Source organism: Monopterus albus, unplaced genomic scaffold (assembly GCF_001952655.1).
Source record: "Monopterus albus unplaced genomic scaffold, M_albus_1.0 scaffold145.1, whole genome shotgun sequence".
NCBI classification, from domain to species: Eukaryota; Metazoa; Chordata; class Actinopteri; order Synbranchiformes; family Synbranchidae; genus Monopterus; species Monopterus albus.
The window spans coordinates 121,877-142,825 of record NW_018128025.1 but is presented as its reverse complement, the minus strand read 5'-3'; the positions used below and the strand labels follow the sequence as shown (position 1 = coordinate 142,825).

The 20,949-nt window shown below is 40.9% G+C and overlaps 1 protein-coding gene across 1 annotated transcript in view; it reads left to right on the top strand.

Moving 5' to 3' along the window:
• dock4b (dedicator of cytokinesis 4b) overlaps positions 1 to 20,949 on the top strand; it is a 173,618-nt gene that overhangs the window by 72,202 nt on the left and 80,467 nt on the right. The window contains 9 exon segments of the mRNA XM_020614412.1: positions 3,132 to 3,257; positions 6,362 to 6,486; positions 7,070 to 7,232; positions 12,448 to 12,554; positions 15,651 to 15,804; positions 16,993 to 17,090; positions 17,285 to 17,368; positions 18,056 to 18,156; positions 19,539 to 19,620. Of these exon segments, the coding sequence (XP_020470068.1) occupies positions 3,132 to 3,257; positions 6,362 to 6,486; positions 7,070 to 7,232; positions 12,448 to 12,554; positions 15,651 to 15,804; positions 16,993 to 17,090; positions 17,285 to 17,368; positions 18,056 to 18,156; positions 19,539 to 19,620 (1,040 nt within the window).

Here is a 20,949-nt window from a genome sequence, read left to right as displayed (position 1 = left end):
CAGTGCTAATTTCTTAATCTGGCAAGAACAAAAAAACGTACATACACGTATGCAGGAGAAAAAAACGCTTTTAATGGGTTTGTCAATGGCAATATAACACTAATTAAATTCGTTGAACTGACATTATCCCCACCTTTCAAAGCTGCTTTTTCATAAAAAATATCAGTCTTTAAAAACTCTGTTAACTCTAGCTAGCTAGCTAGCTAGCTCTAACTTTTAATGTGGTCATTAATAATGTTATGTCTGAAGTGGCTGCTCTGTCCTGTGGAGTTCCACAGGGGTCGGTCTGGGGTCCTCTCTTGTTATTATTATATATTTTTCCTCTGGGTCAGATTATCCGGCGTTTTAAGAATGCGTCATATCAGTTTTATGCAGATGATCTTCAAATTTACTGTTCTTTTAATGATTCAGAGTTTCACTTTTTAGCAATATTATTAGAGTGTGTGTCTTCCATGAAGAACTGGCTAAATAATAATTATCTTCACATAAACTCCGATAAGACTGAAACTGTTATTGTTGCACCTGTTAACAAGTTCGCAGTAATTAAACAACACCTTGTTTGCTGGGCTCCTCCGTCCAGTTGAGCCTGAGAAACCTTGGTGTTGTGTTGGACCAGGCTATGTCTCTTGATTGTTATATAAGACAATTAGTCAGGAACTGCTTTTATCATTTGAGAGATATTTCTAAATTAAGGAATATTTTATCAAAGGCGGATCTTGAAATGATTGTTCATGCTTTTATTTCTTCGCGTATTGATTATTGTAACTCTCTTTTTACTTGTTGTAATAAGTCTACTTTAAACCAACTTCAGATTTCCCAGAATGCTGCTGCGAGGCTCCTCAAAGAAACCTCTAGATTGGCTCATATCACTCCGCTTTTGTACTCACTTCACTGGCTACCAGTCAAGGTCAGAGTTGATTTTAAAATTTTAGTGCTGACATTTAGAGCACTACATGGGCAGGTCCCCCAGTATATTACTGATTTGTTGGTTTCATATTCTCCCAAACATACCCTTCGTTCCTCAAATCAGCCCCTTTTGTTGGTCCCAAAAACTCGTTTTAAATCTCGGGGGGACCTGTCTTTTAAGGCGGTTGCCCCAAGGTTGTGGAATGCTCTGCCCTTGTCTTTACGTATGGCCGAATCTGTTGAGGGTTTTAAAAAGCAGCTGAAGACACATTTATTTAGACAGTTTTTTAATTGATTGGGTTTACAGATTTTTATGAACTGTTTTTATTCTGTTATTTGAATTGCTTTTAGGTTTTATGTATATTGTGTTTATTATTATTATTACTATTCTGTGATGTTGTGAAGCACTTTGTGATTCTGTCTGTGAAAAGTGCTATATAAATAAAGTTTACTTACTTACTTACTTAATGCTGAATCATCAAACATGCAGTGAGCCCATCAAAATACACCACCATATTATAATTAAATACAACCACGTACTTTCAAGTTATAATGAGATAAAACTTACCCAGTTTAATCTTTACAAACGTTTTCACATCATTCACACAAAGCCTAGTTACACCCATCACATAATTCAGACATTGTTCTACTGCATACTATTTCGCCACCAGATGGCACTAAACTGAACCTTTGAATGAATGAACCAATGCTCGATACAATGGTGAACACGATGAAGTGGTTTGATATAGGAGTCATGGTGTCAATTGGACATCACTAGTGGCAGGAACCAGGAGGACCAGGGTGAACAGATGAGTAAACAGGAGAAGGCAGGGAAACTCGCCACAGGAGTGGCTGCACCAACATGACAAAGGAATCAATAGCACAGAAAACTGTCAGCGCTGAAATGTAATGTAACCTAGAATCACACACATTTAATCTGCCAGAGATTTAAATAAGGAAGGGAGGTAATCAATGGAATGCGCATTTATTATGCATTATGTGTGTTCTCTGACCAGTGTTTTAGTTGAGTCACTAAACTTCAAGTCCGAGTCAAGTCTTGAGTCCTCAGTGTTCGAGTTCAAGAATAATCTGTCGAATCTGAGTTGAGTCCGTTACCCGAGTCAGTCATCAAAGTCTACATTTGACACAACTCTCACCATTTTATTTTCCAAACCTTCTAACAGTGTATTGTATCACCACATTGCTTGGCAATTTGATACATAAAAATCATTTATAGTGTATGTTTTGATGGAAGTGTGCCAGCTACAGCATTTTGCAAGTGAATAGGTTTTAATATCAATATCTTAGGCCAAATTATTATAGCTTATTGCAAAAAAAAAAAGTCAGTCCTCATCTCCAACTTCCGAGTCCAAATGTAGTCAATGCTCAAGTCCAAGTCAAGTCCCCAGTCCTCAAAACCTGAACTTGAGTTGAACTTGAATTTGAGTTCTGGACTTTAAGTACCATCTAATAAACAATTTAAACCATTTTTCTCTCAACTTCACTGCTTCTTGCTGCTCTCCATCTTTGTATCACCGGGTAGTTTGGCATATTGCTAACAGGTCTGCAAACAAGTCACGTCTCTTTGTTGACACTTAGTGACTGAAACCTCTTGCAGCTAATGAACCATTTCAGCACTGTCTCCCAGCTTTCTTGAAACATACACAACAACAATAATAATCATCATCTTCCTGTCTCACACATTCCCTTGCTGTTTGCTGTTCATGCATTTGCCTGTCCTTGTTGTGAGCATCGACACACACACACACACACACGCACATCAAGGAGATGCAGTTTGAACTCTAAATACTTATTAAAGCTTGTGCTTTAATTGAATTGTTTTGACATTTGGTGTTATTGCATAAGCATACTGTTCTGAGACAACCTTCATGTAGGATTTCATCTTGAATCACAGGCTGTTTTTGTTTATGTGTGTGGGGGTGTCTGCTTGTGTTCTTTACACATAGGTGTTGCTGTTGGCAAATACAGTAAAACTGTACTTGTCTGGTTTGCAGTTTGTGGCTGTAATAAAACTTGAAATATGCCCTTATGAAAAATGCCCTCATAAAATCTTTTTCAGAGCTCACTAATACCAAGAATATCTATAATGTTAGAAACAGGGTTTTGATTTATTTTGAGCTTTAAATAGAAATCAAACCATGCAGTGGCTGTATATAATTTTTCAGGTATTTCAGGTTGTGAATTTTGCCTTTATTTCATTTTAGGCCTAGCAGTGGCTCTCCAGCTCCTCCACGGAGACATGGAACAGCTGAGACGGGAGTACATGGTACTTTTCACCCGGGGGGTGTCGATCACCAGGAAGCTGGGCTTCTCTGATGTCATCATGCCTGGTAGGACACCACAAACACAACAAACAAGAATAGATGCACAAGAAATAAAGTTGATTGTTAGCTGTTACATCCTCCATTGTGTTGAAGAATTTCACCTGTCTTGTTGGGTTGAGATTATTTTATGTCTTTCCTATTGCTAAACAGAAAGTTTTTCTATAGGTCTAATGTGGGAAGAGTACATTACTCCTAAACACCACTAACCTGAATACAAGGGCCTAATATAATAAATTACCTTCTACAGGGCTTAATTGAAGTATTTGGACATTTTTAATTCAAGATCAAACCCACACTTGACTTATGCTTATGACTCCCAGCTGAATAAAATGTATAGACCCAATGAGGTGGGAACTTTATCTTCCTGAAATACAGTTTCTTTCTGAAAATCAGCACATGTTGCATGGTGATCTGATGCACTCCTCACTGTGATCAAATTGTGCAACCGATAAAACCCTCCCGATTTTAACAGTCCTGCTTTTCTGCCTGTCTGATAACATATAATTTGCTCTGTTTCACATGAATTTTAAATATAATAAACTGGTTAATCACAATATTGTGTAATATAAATCAGTCCGAGTAGCAAAACATTAGTTTCTTAGTGAAATGTCAGCTCATAAAATTATAAGAATATATTTTAGCTGACACCTTTGGAGGCTATAAACTTAATAACGTCTTTCATTGAGATGCACCGATTGATCGGCGGAGATCAGAAATGACTGGTTTTCAGTGCAGTTGGCCATGATCAGTGACTGGCCGATCACTCTGGCCGATTTAGGTGCACACATGCAGTGGCACAGACCAAAAGCATAGCATGTGCAGCACCTATCATTTCGCATACACCTCGAGTGAGGCTTGTGCTCTTTGTACCAGATGTGTCTTCACTCGCACATTGGAAGTGCTTGGTGAACAAACAGCACGCAGAGGAGCCTACAGAAACACTTTGGAGAAGGGGAAACTATGTCCAATTCTGCGACAAATACTACGCAATGAGGGAGTTACTATCCAGGTTGTTTCAGGTAGACAGGCATCACTTAGATAACATCTTCTCTAAATGAGACCCCCAGACTTAGATGTAATGGGTCTTTTGCCTTCTGGACAAATGTACATCTGTTTGAATGTAAGTTAAATTAAAGGGCTAAAAATGTATGTGTTTATAATTACCTATACATGGGAAAGTGCTGTCTGGTTTTGTTTTCTCACTTTTTCTGGTCATTTTTCTGGGAGCTGGACAACAGGGGACCTTTTATCCACAGAAGAGTTGTTTTTTTAAATAAGTGAGGTGTCCTGTCTGGTCACACAGATAACGAAGAACCACAGACAGTAGATCCCCCTGCGTCTCACTAAGGCAGATTTATGTTGACTGTATCTTTCTTTGTCTGACTACAAACCCTGAACACTGAGTGCTCTCACCCTTTGTGTCTGTGTAAGGTTGCCCTTTGGAAAGAAATTCTCTCTCCCTCTCTTTTTTTCTTGAATTGTATTTGACTGTATCGTTCTCATTGTCCTGCTCACATGCAAATACATCGTTTTCTTCATCCAGCTGCTCCACTCCCACCCTCTCCACCTTCTCCTCTAGTGTGTCCACCTTGCTGCGGTCATTGTGTTTGTGTGCTGTTGAGTGTACAGTATGAGTGTATATAGAAAGCCTCATGTTGCTATGGTGACTGTTGTTAAGAGCAGAAAATCAGTATTGATCCCGGAGATACAGATATGAGGATGAGCACACATACACTATCACTTACCAAGGTTATACAGGGAACCTACAGATGGATGATAAATTAAAGCAGCTTTAACTAACTTCTCCCTCTAATTTTAAGGGCAAAGTGAGAGTCAAAGCAAACTCCAGCAGTATCCGATCCTCTTCTCCCTCCACTCCTCTTTGCCATTGCTGCCCTGTCTCTGAAACTAGGTCATATGTGGTCGGTTGTGTAAGTCAGGTAGCGCAGCAGTAATAACAGGGGAATGTTTTTCCCCCAGTAATACTGATACAGTACTAATGTTCTATTGCATCATGTTCAGTGTTGCATACATACTTGACACACAATAACCACGAGTTGTATGTGAAACAAGAAATTTCATGTTATTCTTTGACATTTGAACAAGCTCCCCACTTGTGTTGATGCTGTAAATATTAACTTCTCACAAAAATGCTACATTGACTGCTGCGTTATGTATGGTATAAAATGGACCAAAACCAAGCAAAAATTATTTTATTTGCTAATCCAAGAAAATGTACTGGTTTCTGCTAATTGGACAACAAAACACTAACAATTCAGTCATATGGAAATTAATCCTAATTACAACCAGAATCAATGTGTTACTGGAGCATTTATAGATCAGATATTTTTATGAATCTCCAGTTGACTTTACAAGGTTATTAAAAATTCATGTGCAGGAAACGTTTTTCCTTTATCACATAAAATACGAGGAAAAAATGCAAGGAGAGAAGACTCAAGGAAACACATTAACAGCATGCAACATCTTTTCATCTGAAGCATCCAATCACCATCTGATTTTTGACAGTTTCTTTTCATAAAAACTTCGGTGAAGAATGGTCTTGTGTATCACTTGTGGCTCCTCCAGCAGCCTCCTCACTCCTCAGAGACAATATAAGAGACTTGGAACATCCTTGATCTTTGGTTGACTGGAACAACTTCTGGTTCGAGCGAGTACTGGGAAAACAGTCATAGAAACACCAATTATGTACCTGTGCAAGGGTTTTGCATGTAAATGTATCACTGTGGAAATCTGATAAATAAAATAATAAATAAAATCTGATAAGTAAAATAATAAATACAAAGAAAAATCAAGTTGCTTTTTAGTAATATAAAAACAAGGGTTTGGATAAGGAAGAAGAATGCATTGGAATCAAAAAGATATCTCTGATTCTGCTTTGTTGCCAGCCAGCTAAATTGATGAAGTACTTATAGATCAGGATTAGATTTCACATCAGCACAAAAAATACAGTATCGTTGAATGCCATCAATGTGAATGCTGCCCACTCTTCTTGTGACTAACGACACCAAAAATTGTTATCAAGCTGCTGAGACATTTCTTGTGTACATAGTCAATGCCTTGTTGCCTCTTTTACCTTCCTGTTCCCGCAGGAGAGATGAGGAATGACCTTTATATCACATTGGAGAAAGGAGAGTTTGATAAAGGCGGGAAAAGCGTAGCCAGGAATGTAGAGATCACCATCTTTCTGCTGGATATTGATGGACAAATCCTCAAGGTACAAACACACTTTGATTTAGCAACTGTGTGTTACATTTGTAATGTTTCCATTTTGCAAGAACCATAACTCTCATTGTGCAAGTATCATTTTTAAGGACTGGACACTATATTTAAGGCTAGGAACCACTGTACCAGTTCACGCTTAAGTCTTATTTTGCAGAGAAACTCATCATTTAAATATTGCTAACCCACATGAGAGCTAAGTGGCTTTCCATAGCCTGTTTATGGTGCAGCGCTGTGACAGTTTGCCTCTGTGGTTTCCTGCCCTGCCTTGGCCCTGGACAGAAAATAGATTCAAATATAACCCTGCTGTCAGTGCCTCTCCCACCACATGGCATGCAACCTTCGAACACACATAAATATGTACCTCGTGGTATTCTCACTTTATTGGCATTTATGGCATTGGTACAGTTTTCAATACATTTGTAACTATTCATGTTTGACATATTAGTTCATTGTGTCTTTCAAATCTGCCATTATTGTCACCATGACCTTTCATTTCTCCTCTCTTTACTTTCTGTTCTTTCTAAACGTCATTCTTCTTGTGTGCCTCTGTTTGCTTCCTTTTTTCTGTCTTTCAGAATCATGTCGCTGCTGGCTCGGGCGAACCAGGTGGGGATGAGTATCACTCATTGGTTCTGTACCACAACAACAGCCCTCGCTGGGCAGAGCAGCTCAAGCTTCCTATCCCAGTTGACATGTTTCGGGGGTCGCATGTCCGGTTTGAGTTCCGACACTGCTCCAGTAAGTGGGAATGGGGATGTGCATTTCCAGGCTTTCACACAGTCTCACACATTAGCTGCCTGGTATGTGAATGCCTGAGGCACTGCTTTATTTCCTGTTGATTATCCTGGGGAGTTGAGGGTAAAGAGGTGTTGTTGTGGAGGTACAAGAGCATGATAAGCATTCACTTTCCCACCTGCTTCAACTTGACAACCCTCCAGACTGTTGCCAAACACAAACAATGTGTGTGCTTGTATTATCATTTTCATACTGAGACTAGTTTGTCCAACTTCTCACCTCCTAATGAGATGTTACTTTAATTAGGAACAAAATATTGCTCTCACACTCTTGGACTTTCTTTCTGGGCTACAGGGAACCTCTTCTCTCATAGCAAGCTGATATTATTATGCCAAGCTGGGAGGCTGTGTGTCTGTTTGCAGCAGCCTTATTACTGCTGGCAATGCTAGCATTGCTACCCAAGGGCTGCCCATTAAGAGCTCAATTTAGCCCTGTGGTGACACCAAACCGAGAAGACTATATTATACGTACCCTTAGTGGCAACCTGAATGTAGAAATAGTGCATGATTAGGAGACACTGTCCTTTTCAGTTAAGGCAAAAAGAAAGCTCATGTTTATTAATATGTTTTAAAATTTTGTCTTGTATTTGTCATCATTATGCAGCATTGGTAAATGTTGATTTGTTGGCAGTGTTGTTCCTAATGGTGCTGTTGAGGACTATAAAGACCTGTCAGTGTAGTGCTTTATTGAACTTTATAATAACTGATTTTTTTTTGACAGAATGTATTATTTTAAACTGAAACACATATTGTAATAGCAGATGTACTGTTGCTTCAGTTAAAGGAGCTAGTCCTGATATACATATACACACCATTGACTTTGGTACGGAAGACTGGGGGTTCAAACCCCAGTCAGGGCGCAGTCAATATCCAGCCTGGGTCCTTAGGCAAGGCCCTTAATGCTACCTGCCTACCTCATGGGTAATGAGAGTTGGAAAAATAAGAGTCACACTGGCTCGGACATCACCCGGGTCAACAAGGTCCACGTCAGGTGTTGAGGAACCAGGGCAACCTGATGAGAAGTGGGCTAGCAAGCCCCCAAACCATTACATTGTACTATATAATAGCAAAGTGCATGTGGTAGAGCAGTTTTGTAATGCAGCATTCATCAATCTCTGCCAAGCTCAGCTAAGCCTGCATTTCACACAGTACCACTTAATCCTTCCAGTCACTCTCCAAAGGCTACAAAGGCTTATACAATAGATTAGGGAAACCTGTCCCAAGAAAAACAGAATTGTAAAGTTTTGTATGTAGTAACTTTCCTGGTGTAAAACCTTAATCACAGCAAAGCAAGACAGAAATGAAATGTTGGAGGGGTACTGATTTCTGAGTTAATAACAGTACAACATGCACTTCTCTAGGGAAAGTGAAAACACAAACAGACTACTGTATGCCTAAATGAGTTACTGGTGTTGAAATGAACGGAAATAGAAACATTTCTAGCACTACACTTCTCACTTGCCACCTTGTATACATTGTATACTTTGAATATCTGGCAGTGAAATGCAGACCTTTTAAAATGTTGAGAGAGATTTGCTCAATCCTGATTGTAGCTGCCTATATACTGCCACGAGCTAATGCTAAGCTAGCGCTGGAGGAGCTGTACTGCCTGATCAGCAAGCAGATGAACGCAAACCCAGAAGCGGCTGTGATTGTGGCTGGACACTTTAACCGTATGGAACTTAAAGCAGTGTTTCCCAAATTCTACAGATTCATCCATTTTCCAACCAGGGACAATAATATCCTGGATCAAGTTTATTGCAGCATCCTGGGAGCATACAAGGCCATAGCTGCTCCACACTTGGGCATGTCAGATCACATCTTTGTGGAGCTGATCCCAGCATATAAACCTCTGATCTGCAGGAGAAATCCAATCACCAAAACAGTTAAGGTGTGGACAGAGGAGGCTTCTTCAGCTTTACAGGACTGTTTTGAGCATACTGACTTGGGGTGTTCAAAGAGGGGTCAGACTTGGAGGCTTATACATCAACTGTTCTGGACTATGTGCAGTTCTGTACTGATGCTGTCGTACCTACAAAGTCCATCAGGGTTTTTCCAAACCATAAACCATGGTTGGACAATACAGTGCCACCTCTGCTCAAAGTTCGGGATGCTGCATTCAGATCAGGTGACAGGCTGGACTATAGCAGGCCCCCGAAAGAACGCAAGAAGGTCATGCAGCTGGCCAAACACAGGTACAAACAGCATAATGAGGGGCACTTTATGAATAACAACACAGAGTATGTGAAGAGGCATCAAAACAATAACAGACTAGGCAACAACCAGCAGGTCAGCCATGATCCCACCCTCCCTGAATAGTTTCTTTGCATGCTTCGATCCACCAGAGGAACTGTACAACTCCCTCAGCTCGAGGAACAGCACCAGCCTCTCATCCTGCAGCTACACCAGGTGAGCTCCACCCTGAGGAAGATCAACACCAACAAAGCCGCAGAACCAGACAGGGTGTCAGGTCAGGTTATGAAGCCATGTGCTGACCAACTGGCAGGAGTTTTCTTGGACATTTCTAACCTGTCCCTGCATCTTGCTTCAGTCCCTGTGTGCCTCAAGTCCTCCATCATTGTGCCTGTGCCCAAGAAATCAGCTGTCACCTGCCTCAGTGATTACCACCTTGTTGTTCTGACACCAGTAATTATGAAGCGCTTTCAGAGGATCATTCTAAAGCATATCAAGGACGTCATCCCTGTTGGTCTGGACAGCCATCAGTTCACCTACAGGGAGAATCAATCAACAGAGGATGCTGTCTCAATAGCATTACACACTGCCCTGTCCCACCTGGAGCATCCTAACACTTATGTCAGGATGCTATTTGTTGACTTCAGTTCAGCATTTAACACTGTAATCTCAGACAAACGGGCACTGAAACTGCACAATTTGGGAATGCCTGCAATGAGGTGTCATTGGATTAAAGACTTCTTTACTAACAGGCCTCAATTGGTGACAATCGGAAGCTGCACATCATCTACACTGATCCTGAACACAGGTGCACCACAGCACAGGGCTGTGTGCTCAGCCCAGTTCTCTTCACTCTGTTTACCCATGACTGTGATGCCATTCACGCCACAAACACAGTAGTGACGTTTGCAGACGACACCACCATAGTGGGTCTCAGACAATGATGAGACTCACTACAGAGAGGAGATCCAGCACCTGACAAGGTGGTGTTCAGATAACAATCTTGTCCTGAACACCAACAAAACTAAGGAAATCATTGTGGATTATAGGAGGTACAGGAAGACAAAATATGCTCCTCTTCTCATACACGGGGAGGTGGCAGAGCAAGTGGATAACATCAAGTTCCTGGGCATCCACATCACATCTGACCTGACCTGGTCTCTGAACACATCCTACCTGGTGAAGGAAGCCCAGCAATGGCTTTTCTTCCTCAGGAAGCTGAAACGTGCTGGTCTCTCCTCTCAGCTGCTCACAAACTTCTACAGAGCGACAGTAGAGAGCATCCTCTGTCTCAGTGCAACAGTGTGGTACGGGAGCTGCACTGCACAGGACAGAAAGGACTTGACCTGGGTGGTGAGAGCAGTTCAGGGCATTGTAGGGAGTCCTCTTCTGGATATGGACTCACTGTACACTGACCGGATCCAGAGGAGGGCCGAACAGATTGCTGCAGACCCTACCCCCCAAAGCAACAGTCTATTTGTGCCTCTTCCCTCCAGGAAAAGGTACAGGATATAAAGACTAAAACAAACAGATTGAGACAGAGCTTCTTCCCCAGGGCTGTGAAATCAATCACCCCCCTAACCCCTGCTGACCTGATTAGGTCCCATACATCCCTTTTTATTTGTTCATGTTTTTATATTGACTTATACGTTGTGAGCTGTCGTTTGTGTTAAAGCTGTGTGGTGCCGGCTGAAACCGCTTTAGAAGAGTAGCCAGCGTTGTGGGGCGGCTGTGGCTCAGGAGGGAGAGGGGGTCATTTGCTAGCCGGAGGATTAGCGGTTCTTTTCCCGGCTTGTCCAGTCAACATGTCGAAGTGTCCTTGAGCAAGACACTGAATCCCCAGTTGCTCCCGGGGATAACACTGGTGTGTGAATGTGTGAGCGTTTGGGAGTGCGATTGGGTGAATGGCCAAATAGTGTGAAGCACTTTGAGTGTGCTGTAAAGCATAGAAAGGCGCTATACAAATATAAGACCCTTTATACAATTTTGTTTTATGTAAATAATGTATTTTAAGGTGAGAGCTGCCGGAAAAAATTTCGTTATACTATGCATCTTCTTCTTTTTCTTCATTCAGCTGTTCCCGTTAGGGTTTGCCACAGCAAATCATTCATTTTCACCTAACTCTATCCTCGGCATCCTCTACTCTCACACCAATTAACTTCATGTCCTCTTTCAGCACATCCATATATCTCCTCTTTGGCCTTCCTCTTGACCTCTGGCCTGGCAGCTCCATTTCCAACATCCTTCTACCAATATAACCACTATCTCTCCTCCACCACATATGTTCATAATGCAAATAATGCCCATAGCTTTCAGAAATCCTCTTAAAATGCCACCTAAGATTAACTTAACAGCATCTAAAAATCTTGTTTTTACTTTTTGCCGGTGGCTGAGGTTGTGTTAAATATACTCTGGGTGAGTTCACTCCACCCTGACGTTATAGTGGTGTAGTTACAGGTGCAGTAGATATCTTACTGCACCCAACAGTGAAGTGCGGCGTAGTCAGTAGTTAAATGTATTCAAGGTTTTGAATAATTTGAAACTGGCCTTGTTGAGATCCATACTTACTTGGGCCAGCAGTGTTCTTCTCCCTTGGATTTTCCTGATTGTACTGAAATCTCTAGAAGTAATGTGTATTCTGTCACCCCTGGGCTTGTGTGCATGCATGCTACTTAGCCACAAGATACAAGAATAAACACAGCACCACTAGTGATCAAAAGCTCTTCTTTTAAATTCCAACCACAAATAGTCAACAGTACTTTCAGCTTGGTGAGAAGTTGCAGTTTAAGACAGGAACATAAATTTACAGATGACTGAACATTGCTCTGCTTTTTCAACTCACTAATTTTAAATGACATGATGAGAAAAGCCGAACTGGTTTCATAATAATAGCTTCATAGTTTGTTCTCTTGCAGCCTGTGCGTATTTGTTTTGACTCAGTGTCATGTCCATGTGTTGTTTGGCAGCTAAAGACAAGGGAGAGAAGAAACTTTTTGGCTACTCCTTTGTTCCTTTGATGCAGGAGGATGGCAGGACTCTGCCAGATGGCAACCATGAGCTCATTATTCACAAGGTGAGGTCTGCATACCCTCACTTTCAAGACTTGTGCTTTGCAGGGCCCATGTACAATGCTTTGACAAAGTACTGCAGAAATATTTATCCAGATATGTGATTTCATCCAAGACTGACTTATTTTAAAACAGTTTTTAACAAATTAGTAGGATAAGATAATGTTAATGTTTTTGATGTCTGTAACATGGCAGTGACCTGACTTTATGAAAGTTCAAGCAGTTTTTCCTTTGTCATTGTGCCTTTCTGTCCACTTAAGTCCTTGTATGACTCCTTTGATGTGATATTTAATGGCCAAAGTAAAAATTGAAAACAAAAGACTTCCACAGATCAGAGAGAGCAGAGCTCCATAATCAGTAGTGAGGTTCTCCTAAGTGAACCCATTCACTGTTTGCATCACCCAGGCACTGCAGAGCCTACTTTGGTTGGGATTATACACTGTATATGATTATATGAATCATCTGCACTAAATGGCAGAAATTCTGTTATCACACAGTTTGGTGCCAATTGCTGACAAACAGCTCCATTACAGAAATAGTGACGTGACGTTCAGTAATGGCCACTTATGTAACACTGTCAAGCTTTGAGGTTGATTTTAGCTACAAGTGAGTTTGTTTGTACATGTCTAAGAGGGAGCCTGTACTCATGCATGCACATTTCCTTTGAAGCAAGCTGATGGGTGTTGTTGTAGCCTAATCCACAGCCTGTGCTTTGTATGACCTTTATGTCTGTTTTCTGCATTTTACAGATCTAAAGAGACTGACAGTCATCTTCTCACACATTTTGGATCTAACACATAAAAAAACTGAAGCAAATAAAATGGTCAGCACCTCTAGTTAAAAGTGTCTGCAAAACCATCTTGGGTGCAATTCAGAAAAAATTGCTATAGTACATGCTTTTCCTCAGCTGCAAGAGGAGGGTGCATACATAAATCTCAGGCTTCACAGAAGAAAGAAAAGCAAGGAGTAAATTCACAGTGAGAAATATCTGATTATTTGTCACCACTGTTAGCTATAGTTTATTTTAGCTGTCTTTAAAAGTGAAGATTCCTCTTTTCTCTGTGATATTTTCTCTTGTGTTGCCAGATTTACAGTTGTTTTTAAAGTGCTATATAAATAAATTTTGATTGATTGATTGATTGATTTTGACATGCACTTAGGCTGACGACATTAAAAGTGATTTTTTTTTTATCACTCCACAGATGTCATATTAACAAACTCTCCTTTTGGCAAGTCAGTTAGGATGTACTTTATGCATGACACAAGTCATTTTTCCAAAACTGTTAACACATTATTTCACTTATAATTCAATATATAACAGTTCTAGTGGGTCACATATTCTCAGTTGACTGTCCCTTTAAACAGCTTGGAAAATTCCAAAAAATGATGTCATGGCTTTAAAAACCTCTTATAGGCTAATTGACATCATTTGAGTCAGTAGGAGGTGCACCTGCGGATGTATATTAAGGCCTACCTTCAAACTCAGTACCTCTTTGTTTGAAATCATGGGAAAATCAAAGGAAATCAACTAAGAGCTCAGAAAAAAATATTTTGGACCTCCACAAGTCTGGTTCGTCCCTGGGAGCTATTTACAAATGCCTGAAGGTATCACATTCATCTGTGCAAACAATACTAGGCAAGTATAAACACCATGGGACAACGCAGCCATCATACCACTCAGGAAGGAGACGCGTTCTGTCTCCTAGACTTTCTATGACTTTCTAATGACTTTCTTTCTAACAGGGAGGCCGCAGAATGTTCACCTCTAGGAGGCCTCCTAGAGGTGAACATTCTTTGGTCTGAAAAACAAATCAATCCCAGAACAACAGCAAATGACCTTGTGAAGACACTGGAGGAAACAGGTACCAAAGTATCTATATCCACAGTAAAATGAGTCCTATACTGACATAACCTGAAAGGCTGCTTAGCAAAGAAGAAGACACTGCTTCAAGAACGCCAAAGAAAGACTATGGTTTGGAGCTGCACATGGGGACAAAGATCTTACATTTTGGAGAAATGTCCTCTGGTCTGATGAAACAAAAATTGAACTGTTTGATCATAATGACTATTATGTCTGGAGGAAAAACAGGGAGGCTTGCAAGCTGAAGAACACCATCACAACTGTGATGTTATATATATTGCAGCAACATCTTAAGACATCAGCCAGGAAGTTAAAGCTTCATCACTAATGGGTCTTCCAAATGGATAATGACCCCAAGCATACTTCCAAAACTGTGGCAAAATGGCTTAAGGACAACAAAGTCAGGGTATTGGAGTGGCCATCACAAAACCCTGACCTCAATGCAGTAGAAATTATGTAGGCAGAACTGAAAAAGTGTGAGTGAGCAAGCAGGCCCAATAACCTGACTCAGTTCCACCAGTTCTGCTGGAAGGATTGGACTAAAATTCCAGCACTTTATTGTAAGGTTTGTGGAAAGTATCTCAAAATGTTTGGCCCAAGTTAAACAATTTAAAGGCAGTGCTACCAAATACTACCTGAGTATATGTAAACTTCTGACCCACTGGGAATGTGATGAAAGAAATTAATAGGTGAAATAAATCATTTTCTCTACTATTATTCTGACATTTCACATTCTCAAGATAAAGTAGTGATCCTAACTGACCTACAATGGGGATGTTTACAGGATTAAATGTGAGGAGTTGTGAAAAACTGAGTTTAAATGGATTTGGCTAAAGTGTATGTAAACCTCTGATTTCAACTGTAACCCAACCAAACTGCTTTTGTATGTGCACAAGCTTTAGAGGACAACTCTGGTATCCTGGTGTGTTCCCACTTTTGAGAGATGGGAAAGGCCCATTCTAATGCCAGATGGAAGTTGCTAAGATCTCAATGAAACCGGCATGGCCTAGTTTCTTCTCAGTCCCAAAATAGACATAGAAGAATCAGTCCAAACTGTGTGGTAGCTTTGGAGCTCAGACAGTCTCAGATGTGCACACATTAAATCCCCCAAAATAGCAAACTGTCATCATTCACTTCTGTTATATTATTTCAAGTTATTTGCCTCAGAACCTTTAAATAAGGTTATAATCCTGTTATGGGAGCACTAAATGTATGCTTTACTTTCTCTTTTTCCCTCTAGTGTGAGGAGAATACCAGCTTGGCAGATTGTTCACGCTACCTGAAGCTACCATTCTCCAAGAACAACCTCCCATCCAACAACCAGACATTGAAAGGCACCAAGGAGTCTTTCTGGATCACCAGCTTTCTCTGCTCCACAAAGCTCACGCAAAATGGTAAATTAGACTCAGGGACTGACATTTTGCTCACTTGCCTGGTGAGCTGCTTGTGGCTGTTGTCAAATTTGAAACGGGTTAGCATGTACATTGTTGCACTGTCTGGCCTTTATACGCGTGTGCAGTTCAGCAAGTAGAGTGTAGAACTAGTATTCCCAGAGATAATGATCAACACTTGAAAAAACGAAATGGTAAAATGCCACTTGTTATAGTGAGAAAGCATGAGTGAGACAGGTTCTGTGCAAGTGAGAAAGTGGTATTTCCCCCCAAGCCATCCATGTGTGTGAATAAAAACCTGTGAATATGCAGGGTGGTAGGAATAGCTTCCAGTCCACAGAGCCCAGTAATAAACTAATAAATCCATATGCCTTCAGAAATCTGCTTGCAGAGTGAGATTTGCAGTCTTATTTTAGCAGGACTAGCTGGCCTTATTCATGGTGAAAAAAAATCTTTAGCCACCGATGAACATCAATTGAAATACACTGAGCAGAAATGACTCCACTGAGACACTTGTGTATTACAAACTTTATCAGACTCTGGCACTATTTTACCAGACAGTATTTTCAGAATTTAAAAAACTGACTGATACAGTAAAAAAAAAACTGTATTAATTCTCTAGTAGAATATATAAAGATAAAAGCTACATGTACAGGTCACTTGCAAGAGGCTTTTAATTCCTTGAATACATTTGATTTTGCTGGTGAATTGAATAAAGAAATGCTGCAGAGCTTATTGAAAAATAAAGTATTTGACTGATTGGTACAAACAATAGCAGACATGCACATACACAAAGACACACACACAGATGTAAATTCATACATAATGTTGCAAGAAGACACACTTCTGGTTGAACAGAATCCAAAGAGACAGCTAAAAGACTTTCTTCTGGAGGCTTATGTTTTATTCATGCGTATGTTTGGGGACTCTGGCTCAGGAAAATGACTTTTTATCTCCTTTATCCCACTGCACTTGAAAATGTCATAATCTGTTTGGATTCAGTGGAGGTTTTGGGTGTGGGGATGCTTTGTGATCTGAGATGCATATGGCTTTTCTGTGGTTACCTGGTCCTGCTTTTTAAACAAACAAACAAGGTATGTCTTTATCTCTTCTGCTTGTCACTTCCTTTCTTGTATCTCCTTTATTTCCTAATGCATCTCTCTATATCTCCCTCTCTTTGTCTTTATCCAGGTGATATGCTGGACCTGTTGAAGTGGCGAGCCCACCCTGAAAGGATCAGTGACAGCCTCTCTAAGCTGAAGGATATCGATGGCTCAGAGATTGTCAAAGTAAGCCCAGAATCAAACTCACAGGCCTGAATTGTTCCTGCTATTTGGCATTCATAATATTTATTGTTTCTTTATTGATTTGAATCCAAGTGTTTCTAAATTCAAGTTGCGTGAGTGAGGAAAACTAAAAAGTCAAGTTTATGTGATGCTCTAGCTGTTTGCCCAAACTCCCTTTTGTTCTGTGCCCTTTCCAGTTTCTGCAGGACACTCTGGACACTCTTTTTGGAATTCTGGATGAAAGCTCTCAGAAATACGGGCTGAAAGTGTTTGACTCACTGGTGAGTAGTCTGTTCTGAGGCTCTGGTCATTTCTGTGGATCTTTTTTATTTTTTGTTTCTCATTGTTCTTGTATGTCAGACACAGTCTCATAGTGTTTGAGCCAAATATAGGAAACCTATAGATAAACTAACTGTTGATGAAAGATCTAGTGATGTAACGCTTCAGCGCGTGCTGAAACAATCTCACCCTGGTCATGCTGCACTGATACAGGGAGGCCAATGATCAATCTCTATCTCTCTCTGCGTCTCTCTCTCTCTTTATCATTCTCACACTGACATACACTCTCTCCTCTCAGTGTGGCATTATCAGTGATGAAAAGGTCTAGCGGAGTGGTATAACCATCAGGTTCCCTTTTTGTAGTTTTAAGGTCAATCCAACAAGTCTGACAAATGGACTTGCGTATCTTCTGTGGTTTGGACAAATTCAGTGCATTTCACAGCAACTTGTACATAAGGGAAGCATGGAGTAATACAGTGTCAAAATGGTTTTAGCTTGTTATAATATATTTATAGATGATGTGCACATTTGTCTCAATCTTAAATATTTCAATTTCCTGGAATAGTGGGCCTTAAAAACCTTGAGTTTTTAGTTTGAATATTTGACCGAGGATGACTGTATGTTTATTAGTACATAAGCTAATCATGAAGGAACACTTTTTAATAAAGAGTTTCTCTGTTTTTCTCCAGGTCCATATTATCAACCTCCTACAGGACAGCAAATTTCAGCACTTCAAACCAGTCATGGACACCTATATCGAGAGTCACTTTGCCGGAGCTCTGTCCTATAGGTATATGGTGTTTCAGCCTTCACTTCACACGTGTAGCTGTTCAAGGCTTCAGCAGCACCTTGAGCATACAATACCTCAGTCTTACCTGCATTTTGTATTTTAATGAAGTATCACACGGGCAGGTAGTATAAGAGACCAATCTATGTCAGTGCTGAGAGGTAGCTCTGCTGTGTGCTTTGATTTAGTCACAACACATGTGAATAAAATGGTTATAGTGCCCCCTGGCTGATATGAAGTGAATTATGAAATTGTGGCTTTTTCTTCCTTCTTGTTTTTCTTCCTGTCTTTTACAGGTGTGCAGGCGCATATTCAGAGCCTGCTGTTCTCACCAGCTTCACACTTTCTATAAATGCTAATATACTGTGGTGGGGCTGTGTTCTTTTGTTTTGTGTATGTTTTCACGCACACACCCACAGAATGCTGCTGCCACATCCATCTCCTTTAAACTCTCACCACACCTTGACTCCTATTGTTATTTTACTTCTTATAACTATCATAAGTTCTCATCTCATCAATGTCCCAGACAGTCTACATAGTCTCATTTGGCCACTTGTTAGCAACTGGTGTTTTTAAGACACAGGAAAGCTTTAAAAAGGTCACAAGGGGTCTCATCTCATCTCATCTCATTTTCTATACCGCTTGGTCCCGAATAGCGTCATGGGGGCGCTGGAGCCAATCCCAGCCGGCATCAGGCGAAAGGCGGGGTACACCCTGGACAGGACGCCGGTCCATCGCAGGGCCAACACCCACACACACACTTACTCCTACGGGAAATTTAGAGTCACCGATCAACCTCAGCCGCATGTCTTTGTAGAGCGGGAGGAAGCCGGAGCACCCAGAGAGAACCCACGCATGCACAGGGAGAACATGCAAACTCTGCACAGAAATGTTGCGAACCCAGGATCTTCTCCCTGTGAGGCAATGGCGTATCCACTGTGCCACCGTGCTGCCCCTATCATAAGTTATTAATAGGAAACCAAAATGTCCTCCAGTCCTGATTAGGATTAGAAAATCCTGACATTCAGTAGTCACTGAATCCTTTCTCTGTCACCAGCTTACAGCTGCATAGAGGAGGCCTCTCTTGAAATTTCAGATGAGATTTTTATTCCAAACTTCACTTATTTAAAAATGCACCAGTGGACTTTTCTGGATTTAATGGTCATCCAAAGATCATCACTACCGACTATAATATTTAAATCCACTATATTTATAAAATGCTAGCAAATAAACTGCAGATTTTTTTAAGAAACAGATTTTAATATTGTGTGATTCATTGGGTTTCATTTATTAAAATGCTGCATTGCCTCTTCTATATTTGCCTAATCCACTGTGCAATGTAGCTAGAGGTGAATGGTTATTGTGTGTGTCTGTGTCTTCTCTAGGGACCTGATCAAAGTGCTGAAGTGGTACGTGGACCGCATTATTGAGGCAGAGCACCAGGATCACATACAGCAGGTGCTCAAGGTGAGTGGTTTGGTATCGCACACATGCACACACAGAGATGTTTTATGTCTGACTGTACATTCCAACATGCAGCTGTTATATACACACGCAATACACACATACCATAAACACTATCAGAATCAGAATCAGCTTTATTGGCCAGGTGTGTCGGACACACGAGAAATTTGACTCTGGTACATTGGCTCTCGATGTGTATGTACATATCCCAATGCAAGGGGCAAGTAAACAGTAAACCTGCATAAGGCTGTGTAATATAACAAAATAAGCAGTATTAACAGGCAGTAAACAATGCAGACAGACAAAGGAATACTCATTGTGAAATGGGATAAGTAGGAATAAAAATAGAGTACTTAAAACTAGTATGAATCTGTACGATGTACAGGTGCTGGTCATATAATTAGAATATCATCAAAAAGTTGATTTATTTCACTAATTCCATTCAAAAAGTGAAACTTGTATATTATATTCATTCATTACACACAGACTGATATATTTCAAATGTTTATTTCTTTTAATTGTGATGATTATAACTGACAACCAATGAAAACCCCAAATTCGGTATCTCAGAAAATTAGAATATTACTGAATACCAATACAAAGAAAGGACCTCAGGGGAAGAAACTGTCCCTGTGCCTAGTTGTCTTGGTACACAGTGACCTGTAACGCCGTCCACAAACAGATTGTGTCCAGGGTGGGAGGGGTCAGCAGTGATCCTCTCCTCCCTCCTTTTAACCCATGAGGTGTACAGGTCCTTCCTCCATGGAGGGCAGGTTTGCACCACTGACCTTTTCTGCAGTCCTGACTGTCCACTGAAGTCTGTACTTGTCCTGTTTGGTTGCTGAGCAAAACCAGACAGTGATGGAGGTGCAGAGAACAGACTCGATGATTCCTCTGCCGAACTGTATCAGCAGCTCCTGGGGCAGGTCGAACTTCCTGAGCTGGAGCGGGAAGTACATCCTCTGCTGTGCCTTTTTGATGATGGTCCTGATGTTGGATGTCCACTTCAGGTCCAGGGAGATAGTGGAGCCCAGGAACTTGTAGGACTTTACTGCTGATACAGTGCTGCCAAGTGTAGGGGTAAGGTGGGGGGGTTCTTCCTGAAGTCCACTGTCATCTCCACTGTTTTGAGTGTGTTCAGCTCCAGGTTGTTGCGGCTACACCACAAAACTAGCTGCTCAACCTCCCATCTGTAGGCTGACTCGTCGCCATCTCGGATGAGACCAATGATTGTTGTATCATCAGCAAACTTTAGGAGCTTGACAGAGGGGTCCTTCGAGATACAGTCGTTGGTGTATAGTGAAAACAGCAGAGGGGAGAGCACACATCCCT